We start from the raw sequence: 24,651 nt of genomic DNA on the forward strand, positions 1-24,651 counted from the left end.
ATGGGTCCCTGTACAGCCTCCCATTGCTGCTGTCTCCATCGCCACACTCTGCCATGTGCCACTTTCAGGTCTCCTCACACTGCTGGTGTGTTGAATTTTTTGACATAGGGTGCTGGCAGATTAAGGGCCTCCCATAGCTGCTGCCAGGCCCCTAATCTGCCATAGGCCCCTATATACCGCTTCCTCATGCTGCTGCCAGGTCCAGAGTCTCTCATGCCATGTGCCACTTTCAGGTCTCCTCACACACTGCTGGTGTGTAGAATTTTTTGACATAGGGTGCTGGCAGATTAAGGGCCTCCCATAGCTGCTGCCAGGCCCCTAATCTGCCATAGGCCCCTATATACCGCTTCCTCATGCTGCTGCCAGGTCCAGAGTCTGTCATGGGTCCCTGTACGGCCTCCCATTGCTGCTGTCTCCATCGCCACACTCTGCCATGTGCCACTTTCAGGTCTCCTCACACACTGCTGGTGTGTAGAATTTTTTGACATAGGGTGCTGGCAGATTAAGGGCCTCCCATAGCTGCTGCCAGGCCCCTAATCTGCCATAGGCCCCTATATACCGCCTCCTCATGTTGCTGCCAGGTCCAGAGTCTGTCATGGGTCCCTGTACGGCCTCCCATTGCTGCTGTCTCCATCGCCACACTCTGCCATGTGCCACTTTCAGGTCTCCTCACACACTGCTGGTGTGTAGAATTTTTTGACATAGGGTGCTGGCAGATTATGGGCCTCCCATAGCTGCTGCCAGGCCCCTAATCTGCCATAGGCCCCTATATACCGCTTCCTCATGCTGCTGCCAGGTCCAGAGTCTGTCATGGGTCCCTGTACGGCCTCCCATTGCTGCTGTCTCCATCGCCACACTCTGCCATGTGCCACTTTCAGGTCTCCTCACACTGCTGGTGTGTTGAATTTTTTGACATAGGGTGCTGGCAGATTATGGGCCTCCTATAGCTGCTGCCAGGCCCCTAATCTGCCATGGGCCCCTATATACCGCCTCCTCATGCTGCTGCCAGGTCCAGAGTCTGTCATGGGTCCCTGTACGGCCTCCCATTGCTGCTGTCTCCATCGCCACACTCTGCCATGTGCCACTTTCAGGTCTCCTCACACACTGCTGGTGTGTAGAATTTTTTGACATAGGGTGCTGGCAGATTATGGGCCTCCCATAGCTGCTGCCAGGCCCCTAATCTGCCATAGGCCCCTATATACCGCTTCCTCATGCTGCTGCCAGGTCCAGAGTCTGTCATGGGTCCCTGTACGGCCTCCCATTGCTGCTGTCTCCATCGCCACACTCTGCCATGTGCCACTTTCAGGTCTCCTCACACTGCTGGTGTGTTGAATTTTTTGACATAGGGTGCTGGCAGATTAAGGGCCTCCCATAGCTGCTGCCAGGCCCCTAATCTGCCATAGGCCCCTATATACCGCCTCCTCATGTTGCTGCCAGGTCCAGAGTCTGTCATGGGTCCCTGTACGGCCTCCCATTGCTGCTGTCTCCATCGCCACACTCTGCCATGTGCCACTTTCAGGTCTCCTCACACACTGCTGGTGTGTAGAATTTTTTGACATAGGGTGCTGGCAGATTATGGGCCTCCCATAGCTGCTGCCAGGCCCCTAATCTGCCATAGGCCCCTATATACCGCTTCCTCATGCTGCTGCCAGGTCCAGAGTCTGTCATGGGTCCCTGTACGGCCTCCCATTGCTGCTGTCTCCATCGCCACACTCTGCCATGTGCCACTTTCAGGTCTCCTCACACACTGCTGGTGTGTAGAATTTTTTGACATAGGGTGCTGGCAGATTATGGGCCTCCCATAGCTGCTGCCAGGCCCCTAATCTGCCATAGGCCCCTATATACCGCTTCCTCATGCTGCTGCCAGGTCCAGAGTCTGTCATGGGTCCCTGTACGGCCTCCCATTGCTGCTGTCTCCATCGCCACACTCTGCCATGTGCCACTTTCAGGTCTCCTCACACTGCTGGTGTGTTGAATTTTTTGACATAGGGTGCTGGCAGATTATGGGCCTCCTATAGCTGCTGCCAGGCCCCTAATCTGCCATGGGCCCCTATATACCGCCTCCTCATGCTGCTGCCAGGTCCAGAGTCTGTCATGGGTCCCTGTACGGCCTCCCATTGCTGCTGTCTCCATCGCCACACTCTGCCATGTGCCACTTTCAGGTCTCCTCACACACTGCTGGTGTGTAGAATTTTTTGACATAGGGTGCTGGCAGATTAAGGGCCTCCCATAGCTGCTGCCAGGCCCCTAATCTGCCATAGGCCCCTATATACCGCCTCCTCATGTTGCTGCCAGGTCCAGAGTCTGTCATGGGTCCCTGTACGGCCTCCCATTGCTGCTGTCTCCATCGCCACACTCTGCCATGTGCCACTTTCAGGTCTCCTCACACACTGCTGGTGTGTAGAATTTTTTGACATAGGGTGCTGGCAGATTATGGGCCTCCCATAGCTGCTGCCAGGCCCCTAATCTGCCATAGGCCCCTATATACCGCTTCCTCATGCTGCTGCCAGGTCCAGAGTCTGTCATGGGTCCCTGTACGGCCTCCCATTGCTGCTGTCTCCATCGCCACACTCTGCCATGTGCCACTTTCAGGTCTCCTCACACACTGCTGGTGTGTAGAATTTTTTGACATAGGGTGCTGGCAGATTATGGGCCTCCCATAGCTGCTGCCAGGCCCCTAATCTGCCATAGGCCCCTATATACCGCTTCCTCATGCTGCTGCCAGGTCCAGAGTCTGTCATGGGTCCCTGTACGGCCTCCCATTGCTGCTGTCTCCATCGCCACACTCTGCCATGTGCCACTTTCAGGTCTCCTCACACTGCTGGTGTGTTGAATTTTTTGACATAGGGTGCTGGCAGATTATGGGCCTCCTATAGCTGCTGCCAGGCCCCTAATCTGCCATGGGCCCCTATATACCGCCTCCTCATGCTGCTGCCAGGTCCAGAGTCTGTCATGGGTCCCTGTACGGCCTCCCATTGCTGCTGTCTCCATCGCCACACTCTGCCATGTGCCACTTTCAGGTCTCCTCACACACTGCTGGTGTGTAGAATTTTTTGACATAGGGTGCTGGCAGATTAAGGGCCTCCCATAGCTGCTGCCAGGCCCCTAATCTGCCATAGGCCCCTATATACCGCCTCCTCATGTTGCTGCCAGGTCCAGAGTCTGTCATGGGTCCCTGTACGGCCTCCCATTGCTGCTGTCTCCATCGCCACACTCTGCCATGTGCCACTTTCAGGTCTCCTCACACACTGCTGGTGTGTAGAATTTTTTGACATAGGGTGCTGGCAGATTATGGGCCTCCCATTGCTGCTGCCAGGCCCCTAATCTGCCATAGGCCCCTATATACCGCTTCCTCATGCTGCTGCCAGGTCCAGAGTCTCTCATGGGTCCCTGTACGGCCTCCCATTGCTGCTGTCTCCATCGCCACACTCTGCCATGTGCCACTTTCAGGTCTCCTCACACTGCTGGTGTGTTGAATTTTTTGACATAGGGTGCTGGCAGATTAAGGGCCTCCCATAGCTGCTGCCAGGCCCCTAATCTGCCATAGGCCCCTATATACCGCCTCCTCATGCTGCTGCCAGGTCCAGAGTCTGTCATGGGTCCCTGTACGGCCTCCCATTGCTGCTGTCTCCATCGCCACACTCTGCCATGTGCCACTTTCAGGTCTCCTCACACACTGCTGGTGTGTAGAATTTTTTGACATAGGGTGCTGGCAGATTATGGGCCTCCCATTGCTGCTGCCAGGCCCCTAATCTGCCATAGGCCCCTATATACCGCTTCCTCATGCTGCTGCCAGGTCCAGAGTCTGTCATGGGTCCCTGTACGGCCTCCCATTGCTGCTGTCTCCATCGCCACACTCTGCCATGTGCCACTTTCAGGTCTCCTCACACTGCTGGTGTGTAGAATTTTTTTGACATAGGGTGCTGGCAGATTATGGGCCTCCTATAGCTGCTGCCAGGCCCCTAATCTGCCATAGGCCCCTATATACCGCCTCCTCATGCTGCTGCTAGGTCCAGAGTCTGTCATGGGTCCCTGTACGGCCTCCCATTGCTGCTGTCTCCATCGCCACACTCTGCCATGTGCCACTTTCAGGTCTCCTCACACACTGCTGGTGTGTATAATTTTTTGACATAGGGTGCTGGCAGATTACGGGCCTCCCATAGCTGCTGCCAGGCCCCTAATCTGCCATGGGCCCCTATACCGACTCCTCATGCTGTGACGTTGCAACAAGGTGGAATTCAACCCTACATATGTTAGACCGCCTTTACGAACAGCAAAAGGCCATCACAGATTTCCTGATGTTAAAAGCGGATAAAGGTATTCCCTGTGTAACTTAGATGTCAGCCATTGGCAGCTCATGCGTGACACCTGCGCTTGCTCAGGCCCTTTGAGGAGGCCACGCTATTCGTGAGTCGGCAGGACTATGGGATGAACGACGTCATTCCTCTGTTGCACGTCCTGGAACAAATGCTGTTAACAATGGCTGGTCAGGGTGCGGTAGACGTGGCGCACAGATCTCAACGCCACATGACCCCTGTGGGGGCAGGACAGGAAGAAGAGGAGGAGGTAGAGGAGGACATTGGTGCTCAGGAATTATTGAGTGAAATGGGTGGTTTTTCCACTCAGCGGACAGGAGTGGAGGAGCAGGAGCATCTGGTAGAGGAGGAGGAGGAGGAGGAGACAGAGGACCCAGACGCACCGTGGCAGTATGCTGTGGAGATGGAGGCAGGGAGTCCCTCGCATTCCTTGGCACAAATGGCCCATAGCATGCTCGGTTGCTTGCGTAGTGACAGCCGAATAATAACCATCAGACAGAGGGATGACTTTTGGCTGTCCACCTTGTTGGACCCTCGCTACCGTTCCAAAATGGTGGCCTTTTTCACACCTGCTGAGAGGGAGGCCAAAATAACGTACTATAAAAACCACCTATGTAGTCAGCTGGTCTCTGCCTGTCTGCGCCAACGTCCATCCTCAGACACTGTGGGCCCTGTGCGCTCGCGTTCCGCTGCGATGGCAGCAGGGGAGGGGTGGGGTGGTAGGAGCAGTGGCAGCTCCACCAGCAGCGGCTGCCTCAGTCTGCAGTCGATGATGAGTAGCTTTCTTCACCAGCGCAGTGAGGAAACTACTAACCAGCAGCAGCAGCAGCAGCAGCAGCATCAGGTGGACCTGGAGCAGGACCTCAAACAACAGGCTTAGGCCTACTTGGACAGCACCCTGCCAACCGAGGTAGACAATCCCCTTGACTACTGGGCAACGAAACTTGACCTTTGGCCCCAACTAGCTGAATTTGCCCTTGAAAGGCTGTCATGCCCGGCCAGTAGCGTGGCATCGGAGCGCGTGTTTAGTGCGGCAGGAGGTATTGCAACTCCGCGGAGGACACGACTGTCCACCCAAAGTGTGGAGAGACTGACGTTTGTGAAAATGAATCAGGCGTGGATTAGTCTGGATTTCAAACCACCAGTTCCTGACACAACTGACTAAATCCGCCATGAATCATGCCCCAAACATGTGCCACTTTCAGGTCTCCTCACACTGCTGGTGTGTTCCATTTTTTGTCATAGGGTGCTGGCAGATTACGGGCCTCCCATAGCTGCTGCCAGGCCCCTAATCTGCCATGGGCCCCTATACCGCCTCCTCATGCTGCTGCCAAGTCCAGAGTCTCTCATGGGTCCCTGTACGGCCTCCCATTGCTGCTGTCTCCATCGCCACACTCTGCCATGTGCCACTTTCAGGTCTCCTCACACTGCTGGTGTATTCCATTTTTTGTCATAGGGTGCTGGCAGATTACGGGCTTCCCATAGCTGCTGCCAGGCCCCTAATCTGCCATGGGCCCCTATACCGCCTCCTCATGCTGCTGCCAGGTCCAGAGTGTGTCATGGGTCCCTGTACGGCCTCCCATTGCTGCTGTCTCCATCGCCACACTCTGCCATGTGCCACTTTCAGGTCTCCTCACACTGCTGGTGGGTTCCATTTTTTGTCATAGGGTGCTGGCAGATTACGGGCCTCCCATAGCTGCTGCCAGGCCCCTAATCTGCCATGGGCCCCCGTACCGACTCCTCATGCTGCTGCCAGGCCCGTAATCTGTCATGGGCCCCTGTTGTCGCTTGTTGGCATATTCCGCTCGTTCAGATGCTCCTTCTCCTGCTACTCCTCTTCACGGATTCCGTCAGCAGTCTTTCTTGGAATCCGTTTCCAAGAGACAACAGTTTGCGAGCACGCACCAGACGGTGCAGAAACTGAACGTCCTCCTGTCCAAGTTGCTGCTGCCAGGCTTGTAATCTGTCATGCGCCCCTGTACCGCCTCCTCATGCTGCTGCCAGGTCCAGAGTGTGTCATGGGCCCCCGTACCGACTCCAAATGCTGCTGCCAGGCCCGTAATCTGTCATGGGCCCCTGTACCGCCTCCCCATGCTGCTGCCAGGTCCAGATTGTGTCATGGGTCCCTGTACGGCCTCCCATTGCTGCTGCCAGGCCTGTAATCTGCCATGGGCCCCCCTACCGACTCCTCATGCTGCTGCCAGGCCCGTAATCTGCCATGGGCCCCTGTACCGCCTCCTCATGCTGCTGCCAGGTCCAGAGTGTGTCATGGGTCCCTGTACGGCCTCCCATTGCTGCTGTCTCTATCGCCACACTCTGCCATGTGCCACTTTCAGGTCTCCTCACACTGCTGGTGGTTTCCATTTTTGTCATAGGGTGCTGCATGGCCTCCCATTGCTGCTGCCTCCACCGCCACACTGTGGCTCCACACTCTGGTTTTGGCCCCGTGACTGGCCAAATGAGTGAAGTGTGCGGTGATTCTAAGATCGACGGCACTCATCTGCATGTCATACTGCCTGACAGTATTATTTCTCTTCCCCAGCAGACTCCAAGGGCATTTAAATTAAAGGTACAGTGTTCAGCACTAATATTAAGTCTCTCTGAAGCCTAGAAACACCCTTTTTTAAGTTAAATTCACAGCGAATATATTCGACTCGAATCAAATTTTTTCTACGAATTCGCCGAATCAGTCGAATCGAATTTTTGAATACTTCGCTCATCTCTAATTATTATTATACAGGATTTGTGAGGCGCCAGCAGTTTGCACAGCGCTTTGCAGTGTGAAGGGAGACAGTACTTTTACAATACAATTAAATACAAGAGTATTAAGAGGGTCCTGCTCATGAGAGCTTACAATCTAATAGGGTGGACATGGGGTTACTTTACATTAACATGAGGTGGTTATACTGCAGCTACCTTAATATTTAAAGTGTTACTAAACCCACAACAGTAAAATCAGTCTGTATATGCAGTAAAGTATGCTTGTTATACTCACTGTGGAACCTAAGGGGTTAATCACATGCATTGTGTAAAACCACTGTTTGATCAGGTCTTCTCTGATCCTCCCCTTCTTCCAGTGTCCCCCTCTTATCTCCTGATAAGACAGGTGGTGTGGAGAAACTGTGCACATGCTCAGTTTGGTGTATATTACTAGAAAGGTTTGTTTTTTCTTGGGACAGTGCATATGAACAGCACAGAGCCAATCCGCACTGTCCAGACAGAGGTCAGGAGTTCTGCATCCTCCTAGAGCAAAATGAAAACTCCTCCTACACGCTTTAACCAGTGCTCTGCTGGACACTGATACAAGTCACAAGACTGCTCCAACTGATGATGAGAAAAGGTATTTAGTAGTTTATATTTACCAAAATAATTGCATTCCCATGTTATGTGTACTGTGGGAGAAAAGATATAGTGTATGTAGGTTCCTGGGTTCAGTAAGCCTAAATGGATACATTTTTATCTAAAAATTAAATCTAAAGGTCTTATAGTAACTTGATGTGAGGTGCATGATGTGAGAGTATTGAATAAAATTACAGACCCATCTCACCAAGCCCACATACCCTGTTAGGACAGATGCCACCTACAGCCAGGCTGTTTTATAGCTTTTTGATCTGGTTGTTGATTTTTCTGTTCTTTCATCTACAGATTATTGGTACTTTTTGTTTTTTTTAATTCAAAGCAGAAGGTGTTGAATATGAAATTATGTGCCCCTTTTCCCTGTAAGTAGAGTGATAAGCTGATAAAACTTTTGATTTATGGACAGCTCTACATGACTGTGGGGTATTGTCATCCTATATTATGTTCTGACTTTGGAAAAATATGTAAGATGGAAACTAAGGTTTTGTATTTAACTAAAACAAACAACAGAGCAAGCAAAGAGAAATTATAATATTGCCAGGGAAAGGTTGTCTTTGCAGAACATGAAACTGGAGTGCTTACATATAGAGCATGATAGGAAAAAACAAGCCACTGAGATATGTTTCATGCAAGCTGACCCAGTAATGAGTTCACCTGTCTATATCAGAGCAGTAAATGTATGCAAGGTGCTATTAGACAATGGTAGAGACATTATTTTGGTCAATTATTCAACTTCAATGGTCCCACATTCTGTGCAGCAATTATTTGCAAACAGCCCAACTAAATATTTGTCAAATGCAAGGTTTACAAAATATGAATTTGTATTGTTATTTATGTACAAAATCTAACAATGAAAAAGGTGTACCACTGATCCCAGTTATCTTGTTGCCTATATTGGAGGAGACTGGAGACAAAGAAAAATCGCCCGTGTTAAATTGATGTTGTAGGAATCAGCTGCTGTGAGCCCAGTGCAGGAAACACTCCTTGAAGACCCAAATATTTGATTTTTTTGTAGATTTGATCCCAGTTTTATTTCACGGATGGCTAGACCCATACTGAATATGCAGTCATCACCCAGAAGGATGCTCTGTATTCAGAGTCATTGGATCCTTCTTCCCCTGCTCAAGAAGCAGAGCTCCATGCTTTAGCAAAGCCTGTGAGCTATCAAAAGAGTATACATGTATATAGATAGTAGAGAATTAGAGAGCTTTTGGGGTGGAGCATGAATTTGGTTCCATTTGAAGGGCTAGAAGTTTTTTTTACTTTCAGCAGGTAAACCAATCAAGCATGTTAAGTTGATTGATTGGCAGTCTTCAGCCTTCCATCCTCTTGCTGAGGTAGCCATACGATCATTAAAACTCACACATTGGAAGCAGACCAGGTGACTAAGAATGCTGCATTACAGCCCCAAACACTTGCTGGGTCTGTGCAATTCACAAATTCCACCCTAGTTCTGGTCCAGTAGAGCTGGAATTAATAATTAAACTTTTAGGACCTCAGAACAAGAAAAACAAGTGGTCTACAGTGGGGGAAATGTCTTATGAAACAGGACTTTGGAAAAAAGGTGATCTTTTATGTCTTCCAGCCACTCTTTTCCCTTCAGCTTGTCACATGGACTGTGTCATCATTCAGAAGCAGTTATGGCTGCTTTAGTAAATGAGCCTGGGATAGCGCCAGGGTTCACCACTGTTTTGAATATACCACTTGTTTTACCTGTTACCAAAAGTGTTACCAAAAACTGAACATCACTTTCAGAGGTTACAAAAGGGTATATCCAGATGCCCATGTCAGGATCTTACGAGTATACACTGGTCTGTATGGACATGTTTTCTGAATGACCAGAAGTTTGGCCAGTGGCAAAGGCTACTGCAAAGGCCACAGTAAAGAATGTTATCAGAAGTAGTTTGTAAGTACAGAGCCCCAGATACTACAGAGTATAACAGATGGACTAATTTTATTGGAGAGTTCTTACAAGAAGTTTTATTTTACAGCCCCTACCATCCACATTGTAATGGAAAAAAGTAGAGTAACTAAGTAGAGATGTCAGAAACTAGAAAACTTTAGCATGAAAGTCTTTATATTTTTTAACCCCCTAAGGCAGGGTTGGGCAACTGTGGCCCTCCAGCTGTTGTAGAACTACAAGTCCCATGAGGCATTGCAAAACTGACAGTTACAAGCATGACTCCCAAAGGCAGAGGCATGACGGGACTTGTAGTTCACCAACAGCTAGAGGGCCACAGTTGCCCACCCCTACCCTAAGGGGATATGTGGACTCTCTCCCTAAGAGATTTTGTTTGGAAGTGTGTTGCTCACTTGCTTATATTTTTCTCAGCAGCTGAAGTCCTCCACTTGGATATCACAGAGAATGTTGCTGATCTCTCAAGGTTTTTGGCAAACTAATTTATGTATTTTCTCCCAAAATTCCAGATCCTAACAATTTGGAAAGATCTCAAACTAAAGCCAGGTGACTTGTGGACTGTTAAGAGACATTATATATATATAAGAGAGAGAGAGAGAAAGAGAACAAATGGTCGGATACTCAATACACACTGCAAAAATGACTAAATGAAAGTATCTCTGTGTTTAATTGGGTTTCCTCTTAGAATCTCAGTCTGGGGTACTATTTATTCTAATGCTTTAATTAATATATTAGTAAGGGATATATGTATTAGTAAGGGATATATGTATATTTAATGTGATTTGAAAAGTAGTTAAGCCACGTTGAAGTTATATTGGGGGAGATTTACTAAAGCTGGTTCACTCAGAACCTAGTGCAGCTGTGCATGGTAGCCAATCAGCTTCTAACCTTAGCTTAATCAGTTAAGCTTTGGCAATAAAACCTGGAAGCTGATTGGTTTTTATGGAGAAGTGAACCTGATTTTGCACTCTCCAGGTTTAGTAAATATTCCCCAGTGTATTTTATATGTGTTCCATTTTATATACAATTGTCTGTGTTTAACTATGCTGATAAGTCAGCATGTCCACAACTAAGCTACAAGGCCATTCTGGCCACAAGATTTCAGTGTACAGCCAATTACTCTGTAAATATTTCTTATCAATCATTTGTTTTTATGTAAGTTTTAGTCACAATAAAAGGTAATTTTGTAATGACATAGCTGTTTCTCAGCTATTAGATTCCCCCTAGTGGAGTTTGCCTGCTAGGCTAGGACTAGTTCCGCCTAAATGTAAGGAGGTTCCAGATTAGAGGTCATAGTAGGTGTGATCTGTGATCAAAATGTAAGATATTGATCAAAAGAGGGGAGATTGTAATGGACATTTTTAAATTCTGTATAAAATTGAATTTTATTTTGTATGCTTTGCCTATGTATTGTACACTGCACTTATTGTGCACACGGCACTATAATGTTTTCATTACATAAAAGTACAATTGTAATATCAATGTGATACCTATGTAACCCTGTGTATAAAAAAACCTTCAAATGCGCCAAATAAACAGAACAGTGATTGGAAACGATGCTTATCGTTTTGGGGTTTTTTGTCTGTCCCCTACTGCAGTAGTTATTAATTTGGAACCACTAATCTATATGTGGATAGGAGTTGCCCATCTATAACATGTTCAGCATCAATGTCCAGAACAACAGTATGTTTAGTACATCACAGTGCCAGCAGAGTGTAAAGTATTTTATTTGATGAAGAATAAATAAAGACTAATATACTAACCTATCATTTTTTTAAAGTCTATCTCCAGGAAATGTATTAATTGTTTTCACCAAAATTGGCCACCAGACAGCAAAACAAATCAACTAAGACTGACATACCCACCTTTAGTCCATAACTGTCCTCTCAGTACTTCTTTCCATCACAAGATATCCTCAGTCTTTTAGTCTGGAAGGCTGTAGGCATTTTACAAATCTAGGGCATTATGGTCCGATCCCTGAGGAGGCATCACCATGGCATCCTTCATTCATATTGTGACATTGACATCTCCTGATGATGTTATCACTTTTCTCTGCATCAGCGGAGAACAACCCCATAGAAGAGGCAAAGAGAACCCAGCACATCACATGAAAGGCCTGAGGACCTCTCAAAAAAGTAAGCATTACTTACAGCATGCAATGGCCTCCACGGGATGAGGTTAATCAGGGTTGTGGGCTGAACTCTGAGATTAGTTTTAATTATCATAATATAATAATGTTATAGCTAGGTAATTGAATCAAGTTATCCAAATTACTGAAAATGAAAGACCTAATGTAAATATTGTATGAAGGGTCTAATGTGGTGTTAAAGATGGCTGCTAAAGACATCTCTAAAAGTGAGGGATTAAACATTCAATGGACTGAAATGTAAGAGACCAAACTATAGATAAAGTGATGCTATTGTATATTCCTATGGTAACCACCTTCTGCGCTACTGCCGCTCAAATTTTCAGGAGCCTAGTTAATGAGCAGAGAAAAAATATAAGCTTTTTCAAAATTTGTGTAAAAAAGGCAACAAATGGTTTTATTTGCTTAAAAGCATTCTGTTAAATCTTTTCGATAAATGTAAAAAAATATCTGCTGATCCTGTCAGAAATCCAGTGCTGCACTTTGTCCTGTTCACTCTATTTTGATATCTCAACACAATATTATCAGTTATTTTTTATTTTTAAAGTTAGAGATCTTCACCCCCCTAAAAAAATAATGAGAAAATGAGAGGGAGTCTGCTGTAGTCCTTTTTCCTATTAGGTTGCAACATTGCTCTGCCATGGATACAATACTGTGAGTGAGCATTGTTGCCCTAGGGACAGGTGTGTTACTGGCAGGATCACCAAGTATAAATATAAGAAAATAAACTTTTATTAATTTTAATAATTATGTCTTTAAGAAGATCTCTATGATAATCCCTTTGAGCAGGGCAAACAAATAGTAAAATGTGGTTGGAATTTGGAAAATATCACCATCAATTGCTAATCTAAAAAGGCAAAATTAGAAGCAATTGAAAAATAAAACAAAATGAATGGCAAATTTGTTTTTAGAAGGAGTCAGATCAGAGTTTTATTACTGACAAAGGTAAGAACAGATGTATTGGTGCTTGTTTTTCACTTTAACAGAACTGGTATATAGAAGCAGTTGAAAACTTTTTATTGCATTCTCTCTTATGTCACAGCTATCTAGGAGCCTCTAGATAGCAGCTGTGAAAATGCTTGCTTTCTTCTACTGGTGAGGGGAGCACTGGACACCTTAGCTGCCATTGTGCTATATGCTGGGTGTCCAGTGCGCCCCTGTGCCTTTAAGGAGTGGGCTCCCTCCAGGTTCAGCTGCCCTCAGTCTATCCATTATTATGCATGTGCTTCTACTATGGAGGCTCTCAAAAGTTATAGAGTTAGAACTGCAGAAAATATTGTGGTGTCATGAAGAGGCTCTTACACATATATTTGCAAATGTGTGCAAACTAAATCCCTGTTTTTAACTGTTGGACAGAATACTTTGGTTGGTTGGAGACTGGCTGGTATATTGAGCTGGGAATTTGTCTTTGTTGTTGGCAAAGGCCAGTTATAGATTGGGGCAGTTGCCATTTTTTTGTATTTCTTTTTTCTACTGGCTAACAGAACAGCCAATATAAATTGAATACACAGTAGCAATGTAAGTTCAGTTAAAGTTGACCTTAATTTTAAATTAAGGTCCACTTCTGAAATATACTGAGACAATAGAAAGGTGAAGAGGGTGGTTCAATGTGTTAAAACAGTCAGCTACCACTTGGAAACCAAGTTTCTGATGTACTCTAGTTATGTGCCATAAGTACATAAGGCAAACATGTTAGGTCACATGACCCACATAAATTCTGATTATTGCAGTGAGCACTGTCTGCTAAACCAAGCACTGAGTAGGCCATAGATATAATATAGTTGTCAATAAGTTATGAAAATTAGTAAGAGCTGATGAAGGTTTCTGCTCACTTTTGTAAATCTGTATCAGACCTGGCATACTGGTGTTTTGGATTACACAGAACAAGCAATAGGCAAATCTTCAAAAATTCAGTTCAACCAGAACTTGCCAAATGTAAAAAAAAAAAATTAAATTCATTTGAGGTTAATGACATATTCGTGTTCACCTTTGATATCCAAATTGTTTGTTGATTGTTTTAAATCAATTTGATATCAGTTTGAGATGCTTCTGAGATCATTCACAATGAATGGCAGGTGTATTTGGCCTCCAGTTGCTCTCCTGACCTGCAATTTTTGCATTCCCATAGACTTGTATGGGAATTAAATTCCCAGTTAAGGTGAAAAAGCCCACACTCCCATTCCCCTAAATTACTCTGAATTTAATTATATGGGGTAAAAAAAAGTGTTACTCCGACCATACTGAAGTGGTACAAGGGATATTTGGTTTCAAATTGAAATCCCATTTCCACTTTTTTTTATTCATTACATTGTCACATTTTATTTTAAAGTAAGATATTGTAAATATACTACTTACCTATTCCATTCTTCAGCACTGCTCACTAAATCCTCCTCACTTGGTCCTTGAACAGTCACTTCCAGGTTAATTGTGAGCCCAGGCTGTACATGACACATCACTCAGGCTCTACATCATTACAGAGCCTTGGCTCACATTGTAGTCTTGAAGAAAAGTCACTCACATGTGCATGCAATTTTTTGGCAGTCTTAAAGCGTGCCAACAGACACACTAGGATGACCATGTAATTACAACACAAGATATGTAATACCTTATGATGATGGCATTTACCTGCCTCAGTCTATCCATTACGATACATGTGTTTCTACTATGGAGGCTCCAAAAATTTATAGAGTTAGGAACTGCAGAATATTGGGATGCCATGAAGACTCTGTGCAGCTTATGCATGTATTTACAAATGTTCACAAACTAAACCCCCGTCTTTGATGCAAACTGTTAGACAGGAAAATTCGGTTGGCTGCAGGCTGGTTGGTAAGTTGAGCTGGGAATTTTTCTCTATTATTGCTTCACATGTGTCGCCCTTCCATGTGCTCCTTGCTGTGAAGGCCAGTTATAGATTGGGACATTTGTTTTTACTGTTGATATACTGGTGAGGGGACACACTGGACACCTTTGCTGCCATTTTGCTATATGCTGGATGTCCAGTGTGCCCCTGTGCCTTTAAGGAAGAGTGGGTTCCCTCCAAGCTCACCTACCTTCAGTCTATCCATTCCATTATGATATGTGTACTTCTACTATGGAGGCTCTCAAACTGTATAGAATTAGGAACTGCAGAATATTGGGGTGCCATGAAGAGGCTCTGCAGCTTACACATGTATTTGCAAATGTCTGCAAACTAAACCCCTGTTTTTAATGCAAACTGTTAGACAGGACAATTTGGTTCGTTGCACGCTGGTCGGTAAGTTGAGCTTGGAATTTTTCTGTTTTATTGTTTGAAACCCAAGTGTACATATCTCACCACCAGAGTTCCTGAGAGATATAGGGCACCATTAGGTGGCTTAAGCTACAATATGATTTTGGGTGGACCCATTCAGAACTTACATCCAGTGTTAGCCTGCTACTATTTCCAAATTATCAACAGAGGCAGTGTTCAAATGTGCACTATTTCCAAATAAAACAATAACTTAAAGACAGCACACGCTAACCTTTGTTTCTTATGATTCAGTTTCTTTTTTTGGGGGGTCAACACAAATAATCACACAGAACTAAGAAACCAAACCCTGCAAATAATCACAAGCACAGTGACTGAACTACATCTCCACATCTTACTTATCTAGTACTGACCAGCTTTGACACAAGGTTTATGGAATCAGCAGTAAATAGAAGAGAGCAGTTGCATCCTTCAATATCCCCTGTGGAGTATATGTTGTGAATCTTTAAATAGACTGTTATTCCAGCATCGTTGCCTTTTACTGACCCTAAGTCTCCAGTGCATTACAGGCTTTTCACGGGTGCTAAGTGAATGTGATATTCTGCCATCTGCAATACATATTCTTCAACATTTTATTCATATATACTCTTTTTTAAGCATACTTTACAGTTAGCCTAATTTAGGTTACATTTGCCACAGCGTGCAGTTAAGCAGGACTCAGGACTTTGTCAACAGTGAAAAACACACATATGCATTGTAGGTAATATAAAAAAAAATAGTGATCAGATTTGATTTCTAGATAGGTTGTCTGATCATGTAAGAAAATATATTTTTTTGTTACAGTAAACAAAGCCAAATCTTTTTCCAGATGAGAAATTTACCATGAAAGGAAAAATAAATAAAATCCATGTTTACCTGTGTTTCTGTCAGGCAAAATACAGCAATGTTTCTGAAGAATCCCAGGCAAAACCTTGAAAGAAGATAAAAAGATGGAAAACACATTAGAACAATGTAATCATACTTAATAAAGCAGTGAATTTTAAGCAGATTTAAAGCTCTATGTACCATAAACAATTGCCGTGCTTTTCCCTAAAAGAATAGAATTTTTGTCCTACCTGTAATAATCATTTCTGGGAGTACATTTCAGAAAATAGTATGGTATTCAGGAATGTAGGTTTATGCCACCCCCATCAGGACACTGGCCAAACTGTTACGACAGCCTTGCATAATTCTCCCACGCACAGTAAGTCAATTTTGTAAGCAAGAAAAATTCTGACTGGATCATGAGAGACAGGTGGGTGGGACCTGTGTCCTGTATTTACACGTAAGAAAAATTTTTTTTAATCATACATTACAGGACACAGGATGGTATTCATTACAATTTAGGATGTCATACTATATTTACTATTCTACTATAGAGGAATGGGCAACACAGCAATCAAAAACAGTCAACAGGCCCATGTAACACCAGGTGAACAGAAGGGGCTTGGGAGAACTCACAGAACCACCTGAAGAACCTTACAACTGAAACTGGCATTAAAAAGATGCCAGAACAACTACCTGGTAAAACTAAGCAAATGTATGAACAGGGGACAAGGTGGCAATCTTGCATATCTGAGAAACAGATACTTGTTGCTAGAAAGCCTAAGAAGCACTAATAGATCTAGTAGGGTGTGCTGTGGCAGGGAAAAGTGGACCTTTGCCCTTAAGCCCATAAGCGTGAATGTTAATTTGACCATCTAGAGATGGTGGAATAAGATGCAAGTTGTCCAACAAAAAGAATAGCTGAGAGACAGACTAGAACAGTATCAAGACAATGAAAGGAGACCTCCTTGGGATGGCTAGGAGCAAGAGGTACAGGTTAAGGTGGAAGGGAATGACCACTTTGGAAAGAAATGAGGCTTTTGGGCTCAATACAATCTTGTCTATATTCATAAGGGGTTTATTGGCAGATTAAGGCCACCGACCTAAATACACAGTATGTAATAGGATCAAAGGGTGGTTTCTGGAGAGTCAACAAATTCAGGTTAGGATCCCACATGGACATTTGGGAATGGACAAGGGGAACAATTTGAACAGCACCCTGAATGAAAGCTTTTACTAAGCTTTTAAAATGGATCATCAAGGCCTAAATCTGACCTTTGATGATACTCAAGTGCAGGGGCGGACTGACCATTTGGAAACTCAGGCACTGCCTGAGGGCCCGGGGTCAGTAGGGGGCCCCATGAGATGCCCCTGGTACCTATTTCATAGGCTTTTTTGAGTTTGGGAAAGGACACAGGGGCCCCATGATCCCCTATTGCCCGGGGGCCCCATGAGTTGTCAGTCCGCCCCTGCTCAAGTCTAAACAATATATATATATATATTTGCAGTGCTACTCCTACTATAATCATACATAAAAGAAAAAGGACCTCAAACCATATATGCTTGTGAAGTGACAAATCTATTCACAAGTACAAACAAATTTATTATATACAGTATAAAGTGAAATTCCAATATACAAGTCCCAACTGCTGGGACTAATATAATATACTTCTTCCACTTCTTATCATGAAGTGTCCAGCGATTTATTCCACTTCTCTTCTACCATAGTCTTAAAAACCATTAAAAACACATTCACATTCAACAGCACACCTATGAGATGATGCACTACTGAATGTGAGTGTGTTTTAATTATTTTCATGAAGGTGGCTTAGAAAACAGAAAACACTATATGGCATGTGTCTATATGTCTTGAGTGATGGTGAGGTAGTAAATGTATTTGCACTTAAGAGATGGTGCACTGCTGAATGTGAATCAGATCCTGGAACAGAAGATTTGGATGATCTGAAAGGGCCCACTGACAGTCCCTCAGAAATCTGAGCGACTGAGCCAGCTTGGGGAGATCAGAAACACTTAAATGCCTTCTGCTTCCAAGCTGCAAAGCAGTCAATGAAGGAGTTTCAGAGGAGGAAATGTGAAACTCAGGCTGAATTGATTCCTCTCACTTCCTGTTTGGATATGGCACAGGAAGTGAAGAGAAATTTCCCAAATGGGACACATCAGGTAAAAAAACCTGACAGGGGTTAAAACCCTACATTAGTGTAGCCAAAATGAAGAAAAAAATGCCTTTAGTTGCACTTTAATAGACCTTAAAGAACCTGAGAACTTTGTTAGCACAGAGCATTGACGTCCTGTAAGCCAAAGCAAGAGCCAAAGCTGTTATTTAGCTTTATTATACTTATGAATTATGATTGGATGCCATAAGAAAATTTAGCATTTTTTATATTATATAAAGCTATTAGTTGTGATTTTTTATTTCAATATATTAAAATGATTTGCTTTGAGACACTGAAATAGACCTATAGTTCTAGCCATACTTATTGAAACATGAAGAATAGTTCTATGTCAGATAGACGAATGTTTGCATTTAGTGCGCTCTTTAACTGCATAATAGGGTTTTTAAAATATTTTTACAAGCAATCTATTTCTTCTAAGAGGAAATAGAGGGAACGACACACAGGTTTTTGACTGCTAGGCAAAACTAATTAAAAAGAGTTCTGTAGATGGAACAAAGCTGCAATAAATAATATCATGTTCTAATACATATTGAACTGGCATTGTTCAATTTGTTTTTCTTGTCTCACCAGTTTCCCAAAAGCACTTGTTTGACACTGCCTTGCATTTTAGTCAGTTATCCATAAAAGCCATAATTCCAAGGGGCTACAGAAGTATCATGTAGAAAGCACACTCATAGGGGTTTATTATTTTACTAAAGCCAGAGAGTGTGCAAAATCAGACTCACTTCTACATAGAAACCAATCAGCTTTTGACCTCAACTTGTTCAATTAAGCTTTGGCAATAAAACCTGGAAGCTGATTGGCTTCTATGCTGAAGTCAGGTAGGTAGATAAGGGGGGGGGGGTCAGGGGGGTTCAACGCCCCCCCCCCAAGCATCCATCCAAAAATCAACTTACTGGTGTCCCTGCTGTGCTGCTGTAGGTGGTGCCTGTTTACTCCGCCACGGCGCCTCACCCACTAGGCAGGCCGTGCTGTCAGGCTTGGGTTGGGCGAAGTGAGGGAGGCTGACTAACACGAGGCAGCAGCACAGAGCAAAGAAGGAACGGCCAGCATCTGTCCCACCCACCGCTCTATTGCTATTGGCTCCTTGCAGTTCCTCTGCTTGGGGCAGGAGCTTTGAGGGAAGAGCACGAGAGTGCAGGACACTTGCGGTGTATCTGCCGGACCGGCGGGCCAGCTATGTGGATTAAGTGGAGGTTGCTGCTCTCCTTTCCAGTCCAGGTATGTCCCTCTTTCTTTTGTGTTCTCCCCAGGTTACCTTACTACTGCTGTACTCGCTGGTGAATTTCTTCTGTTCCTTCATACTAGATAATTCAAGCCTGAGAGATTGCATGGCTGTGGAAACTGGCAAAGTTGATGATTGAGCCTCCATTGCTGTTGGGTTAGGTCCTGTTCACATCTAGCGATTTGTGGGTAGAATCGCTGTGACATGTCTGTAGTATGTCTGCAGTCTCTAACCATCTCCTGTAGTAGGTCCGCAGTCTCTGACCATCTCCTGTAGTAGGTCCTCAGTCTTTGACCATCTCCTGTAGTAGGTCCTCAGTCTCTGACCATCTCCTGTAGTAGTTCCTCAGTCTCTGACCATCTCCCGTAGTAGGTCCTCAGTCTCTGACCATCTCTTGCAGTAGGTCTGCAGTCTCTGAACATCTCTTGTAGTAGGTAAGCAGTCTCTGGCCATCTCCTGTAGTATACCTTCCATCTCTGCCCATCTCCTGTAGTATGCATTCCATCTCTGACCATCACCTACAGTATGCCTTCTGTCTCTAACCATGTCCTATAGCAGTGGTTCTCAACCTTTCTAATGCCGCGACCCCTTAATACAGTTCCTCATGTTGTGGTGACCCCCAACCATAAAATTATTTTCGTTGCTACTTCATAACTGTAATTTTGCAGTGGGAGGAGTAGTGCCACGTCACTGGTGTCAGTGGGAGGAATAGTGCCACGTCATTGGTGTCAGTGTGGGGAATAGTGCCACGTCATTGGTGTCAGTGGGAGGAATAGTGCCTCATCATTGGTGTCAGTGGGAGGAATAGTGCCCCATCACTGATGTCAATGGGAGGAATAGTGCCCCATCATTGGTATCAGTGGTAGGAATAGTGCCCCATCATTGGTGTCAGTGGTAGGAATAGTGCCCCATCATTGGTGTCAGTGGTAGGAATAGTGCCCCATCATAGGTGTCAGTGGGGGGAATAGTGCCCCATCATTGGTGTCAGTGGGAGGAATAGTGCCCCATCATTGGTGTCAGTGAGAGGAATAGTGCCACGTCATTGGTGTCAGTGGGAGGAATAGTGTCCCATCACTGATGTCAATGGGAGGAATAGTGCCCCATCATTGGTATCAGTGGTAGGAATAGTGCCCCCATCATTGGTGTCAGTGGTAGGAATAGTGCCCCATCATAGGTGTCAGTGGGGGGAATAGTGCCCCATCATAGGTGTCAGTGGGAGGAATAGTGCCCCATCATTGGTGTCAGTGGGAGGAATAGTGCCCCATCATTGGTGTCAGTGGGAGGAATAGTGCCCCATCATTGGTGTCAGTGGGAGGAATAGTGCCCCATCGTTGGTGTCAGTGGGGGGAGGAATAGTGCCCCATCGTTGGTGTCAATGGGAGGAATAGTGCCCCATCATAGGTGTCAGTGGGGGGAATAGTGCCCCATCATTGGTGTCAGTGGGGGGAATAGTGCCCCATCATTGGTGTCAGTGGGGGGAATAGTGCCCCATCATTGGTGTCAGTGGGGGGAATAGTGCCCCATCATTGGTGTCAGTGGGGGGAATAGTGCCCCATCATTGGTGTCAGTGGGAGGAATAGTGCCCCATCACTGGTGTCAGTGGGAGGAATAGTGTCCCATCACTGGTGTCAGTGGGAGGAAAAGTGCCCCATCATTGGTGTCAGTGGGAGGAATAGTGCCCCATCACTGGTGTCAGTGGGAGGAATAGTGCCCCATCATTGGTGTCAGTAAGGGGAATACGGCCCCATTATTGGTGTCAGTGGGAGGAATAGTGCCCCATCATTGGTGTCAGTGGGAGGAATAGTGCCCCATCATTGGTATCAGTGGGAGGAATAGTGCCCCCATCATTGGTGTCAGTGGGAGGAATAGTGCCCCATCATTGGCATCAGGGGGAGCAATAGTGCCCCAACATTGGTGTCAGTGGGAGGAATAGTGCCCCATCGTTGGTATCAGAGGGAAGTATAGTGCCCCATCGTTGGTGTCAGTGGGAGGAATAGTGCCCCATCGTTGGTGTCAGTGGGAGGAATAGTGCCCCATCGTTGGTGTCAGTGGGAGGAATAGTGCCCCATCGTTGGTGTCAGTGGGGGGAGGAATAGTGCCCCATCGTTGGTGTCAGTGGGGGGAGGAATAGTGCCCCATCGTTGGTGTCAGTGGGGGGAGGAATAGTGCCCCATCATTGGTAATAGTGACACCAATGATTGGGCACTATTCCTCCCACTGACACCAATGATACTTACCTTGCTGACCCCTGCTCCAGCCTGGGCTCGCTCGCTCCCTCCCTCTCCCATGGTACAAACACTTACCGGTCAGATGGCTTCCTTCTCCGGCCGCTTTCCTCCTCTTCACTCGCTCGTGCTTCGCGGTGCCGCTCGGCTCCTCCTTTCCAAGCTCCACCTCCTCGCCGGTGATTGGCCGCCTGTGTGCCTCTCTTGAGCTACAGTTCCGGCGGTCAATCACCGACGAGGAAGGATTGATCCCGGGGGTGTGTCCAGATGACGGCATGTCATCCCGCCCACACCTGCAGACGGATCAAGGAGCGGTGTCTCGGTTCCTAAGGCCATCGGAAATATGTGTTTTCCCATGGTCTTAGGCGACCCCTGGGAAAGTGTCGTTCGACCCCCAAAGGGGTCGCGACCCCCAGGTTGAGAACCGCTGTCCTATAGTATGCCTTCCGTCTCTGACCATCTCTCATAGTAGGTCCACAGTCTGCGACCATCTCCAGTAGTAGGTCTGCAGCCTCTGACCATCTCTTGTAGTAGTACCACAGTCTCTGACCATCTCCCGTAGTAGGTCCTCAGTCTTTGACCATCTCCCATAGTAGGTCCACAGTCTTTGACCATCTCCCGTAGTAGGTCCTCAGTCTCTGACCATCTTCCGTAGTAGGTCCTCAGTCTCTGACCATCTCCTGCAGTAGGTCCTCAGTCTCTGACCATCTCTTGTAGTAGGTAAGCAGTCTCTGACCATCTCCTGTAGTATGCCTTCCATCTCTGACCATCTCCTGTAGTATGCCATCCGCAGTCTCTGACCATCTCCCATAGTAGGTCCACAGTCTCTGACCATCTCCCATAGTAGGTCCACAGTCTCTGACCATCTCCCATAGTAGATCCACAGTCTCTGACCATCTCTTGTAGTATACCTTCCATCTCTGACCATCTCCTGTAGTATGCCTTCCGTCTCTGACCATCTCCTATAGTATGCCTTTCATTTCTGACCATCTCCTATAGTATGCCTTCCGTCTCTGACCATCTCCCATAGTAGGTCCACAGTCTCCGACCATCTCCAGTAGTAGGTCTTCAGCCTCTGACCATCTCTTGTTGTAGGTCCACAGTCTCTGACCATCTCCCGTCGTATGCCTGCAGTCTCTGACCATCTCCTGTAGTATGCCTGCAATCTCTGACCATCTCCTGTAGTATGCCTGCAATCTCTGACCATCTCCTGTAGTATGTCCGCAGTCTCCGACCATCTTTTATAGTATGTCCGCAGTCTCCGACCATCTCCTGTAATAGGTCCTCAGTCTCTGACCATCTCTTGTAGTATGTTCGCAGTCCCTGACCATCTCCTGTAGTAGTTCCTCAGTCTCTGACCATCTCCTCTAATAGGTAAGCAGTCTCTGATCATCTCCTGTAGTATCTCTCAGTCTCTGACCAGCTCCTGTAGTATGCCTGCAGTCTCTGACCATCTTCACTATCATATCTGTAGTCTCTGACCATTTTCACTATCAAAAGTCTGATCATCTCCCTTAGCAGGTCCACAGTCTCTGACCATCTCCCGCCATTACAAATAATCTCCATCTACTGACCATAATGAAGTATTTTCCTGAAATACTAAAATGAGGAAAATACCACATTAAGGCCACTAGATGGAACTAATGATATTATGCAAATAAACATATTAGACAAATTTATGTAGATTATTGGTGACATCTGTACAAATGCCCAAACATTCACACATCAGAATTTTTATAAATGTACCCAATAGTGTTAGGTTGCGTTTATGACCACTTAACAACACAGGAATACTAATAATTTATGGTTATGGATAGATCATAATATATAAAACAGCTAGCAAACACAGTCATCCAGATGACTGTAATGCAATAGCAGCTGAACGCAAATGAAAGAAATGGATTTTCTAGTTACAAGTGACATTTACATTTAATTTGATGTATTAAGCTATTAGCAAATGGGAGGTAATGTAACATGCTTACTTCCTAACTTTCCAAAGAAGGAAAGGAGTGTATTTTTAGCTAACATTTGAAAGCCTGAGTTTTCTTTTTGACCCGCTTGGTTTTTATTTCAGTTAGGACACTCGACATGGCTACATTCACCCTGAAGCATGACAATGTCAAGCAAACAAATAATAATTACAGAAACGTGACATTACCCATAGAACTGAAATTGCACCCGTTCAATAATGTAGGTCTAACAGAGACATTATAATATCTGAGAGAGGAATTCCAGACAAAGGGCACCTTTTTCAGAGTACTGCTTAGGTACAATAAACATTACTATGTGTTCCCTATAACATAGCAAATCTTTAGGTTTTGATTTCAGGCACACTTTAAATACGATTTTTGGGTGCAGTGACCCTTTAAAACAATTCTGAGCTAAATTCAAAAGGTTTTTATGATGTAGGTATCCTTACTAATCCACCAAACAAGGTTGGTAGGGAAAGAAAAATCTACAGCAGCTCATCCCAACAAAATTAGTCTTGTGGAATGCCAGGAAAGCCTGACAACTACTCCAGGCACACTGTTAGATATTTTCTTCCCATAAAAGTTAATGAAGTTCTATGCTTAATACTGAAATGTGTTTAAACTCAAAAAAGTTAGAAAATATACTCATCATGAATCATTGGTTTATTTTGCTGCTGTAAAAACTGTACTTGAAAACCTGCAGTGCAAGGATCTCCCTGCTTCTGCTTCATTTAATCTGTGCTTTCTGAATCCCTCTTGCTGAATCTTGATCATCACCCCATCAATCATTAGATCAGCACTCACCAGGGTGTAAATCTGAACATGAGGAAGGGAAGGGCAGACCCTTCACCAAGATGACAAGTCTCTGAATGGGAAACAGTGTGGAACAAGGCATGGTCAGTCAGTAATAAGGGAAATTTCAGCTATAGGGAGCCTATATGCAACAAAAAAAAAAAGTGACTAGTCCTTTGGCCTCCGCTTGAATTTTTTGGGTGCAACTTTCACAGCTCATGTCCTAAACCGTGGAAGCTGAGCCCAAAAAAGGCAATTCCCCTGCAGAAGGGTTTTTGCCTAGTTACTAACCATGCCTTGTACTGCACAGTGTCTGTGTGGAGGCAGACATCTTGGTAGAGGTAGGGTTTTGAGTCTTCAGGAAGAACCTTAAACCTTATGAGTTTAGCAGCCACAATGCCTTAGATCTCAAACTGC

At 45.4% G+C, this 24,651-nt stretch overlaps 1 protein-coding gene across 3 annotated transcripts in view; it reads right to left on the reverse strand.

The window, feature by feature from the left end:
- Positions 1-24,651, reverse strand: part of DLGAP2 (DLG associated protein 2) — a 1,035,006-nt gene that overhangs the window by 832,835 nt on the left and 177,520 nt on the right. For all 3 annotated transcript variants that reach the window (XM_089679530.1, XM_089679529.1, XM_089679532.1), the window contains exon 3: positions 15,879-15,933. In XM_089679530.1, coding sequence (XP_089535656.1) covers positions 15,879-15,933 — 55 coding nt within the window. The remainder of the gene's footprint in view (positions 1-15,878; positions 15,934-24,651) is intronic.

The sequence above is a fragment of the Staurois parvus genome, unplaced genomic scaffold, assembly GCF_062004578.1.
Source record: "Staurois parvus isolate SC_StPar_1 unplaced genomic scaffold, SC_StPar_1.0 ptg000226l, whole genome shotgun sequence".
Classification (NCBI taxonomy): Eukaryota; Metazoa; Chordata; class Amphibia; order Anura; family Ranidae; genus Staurois; species Staurois parvus.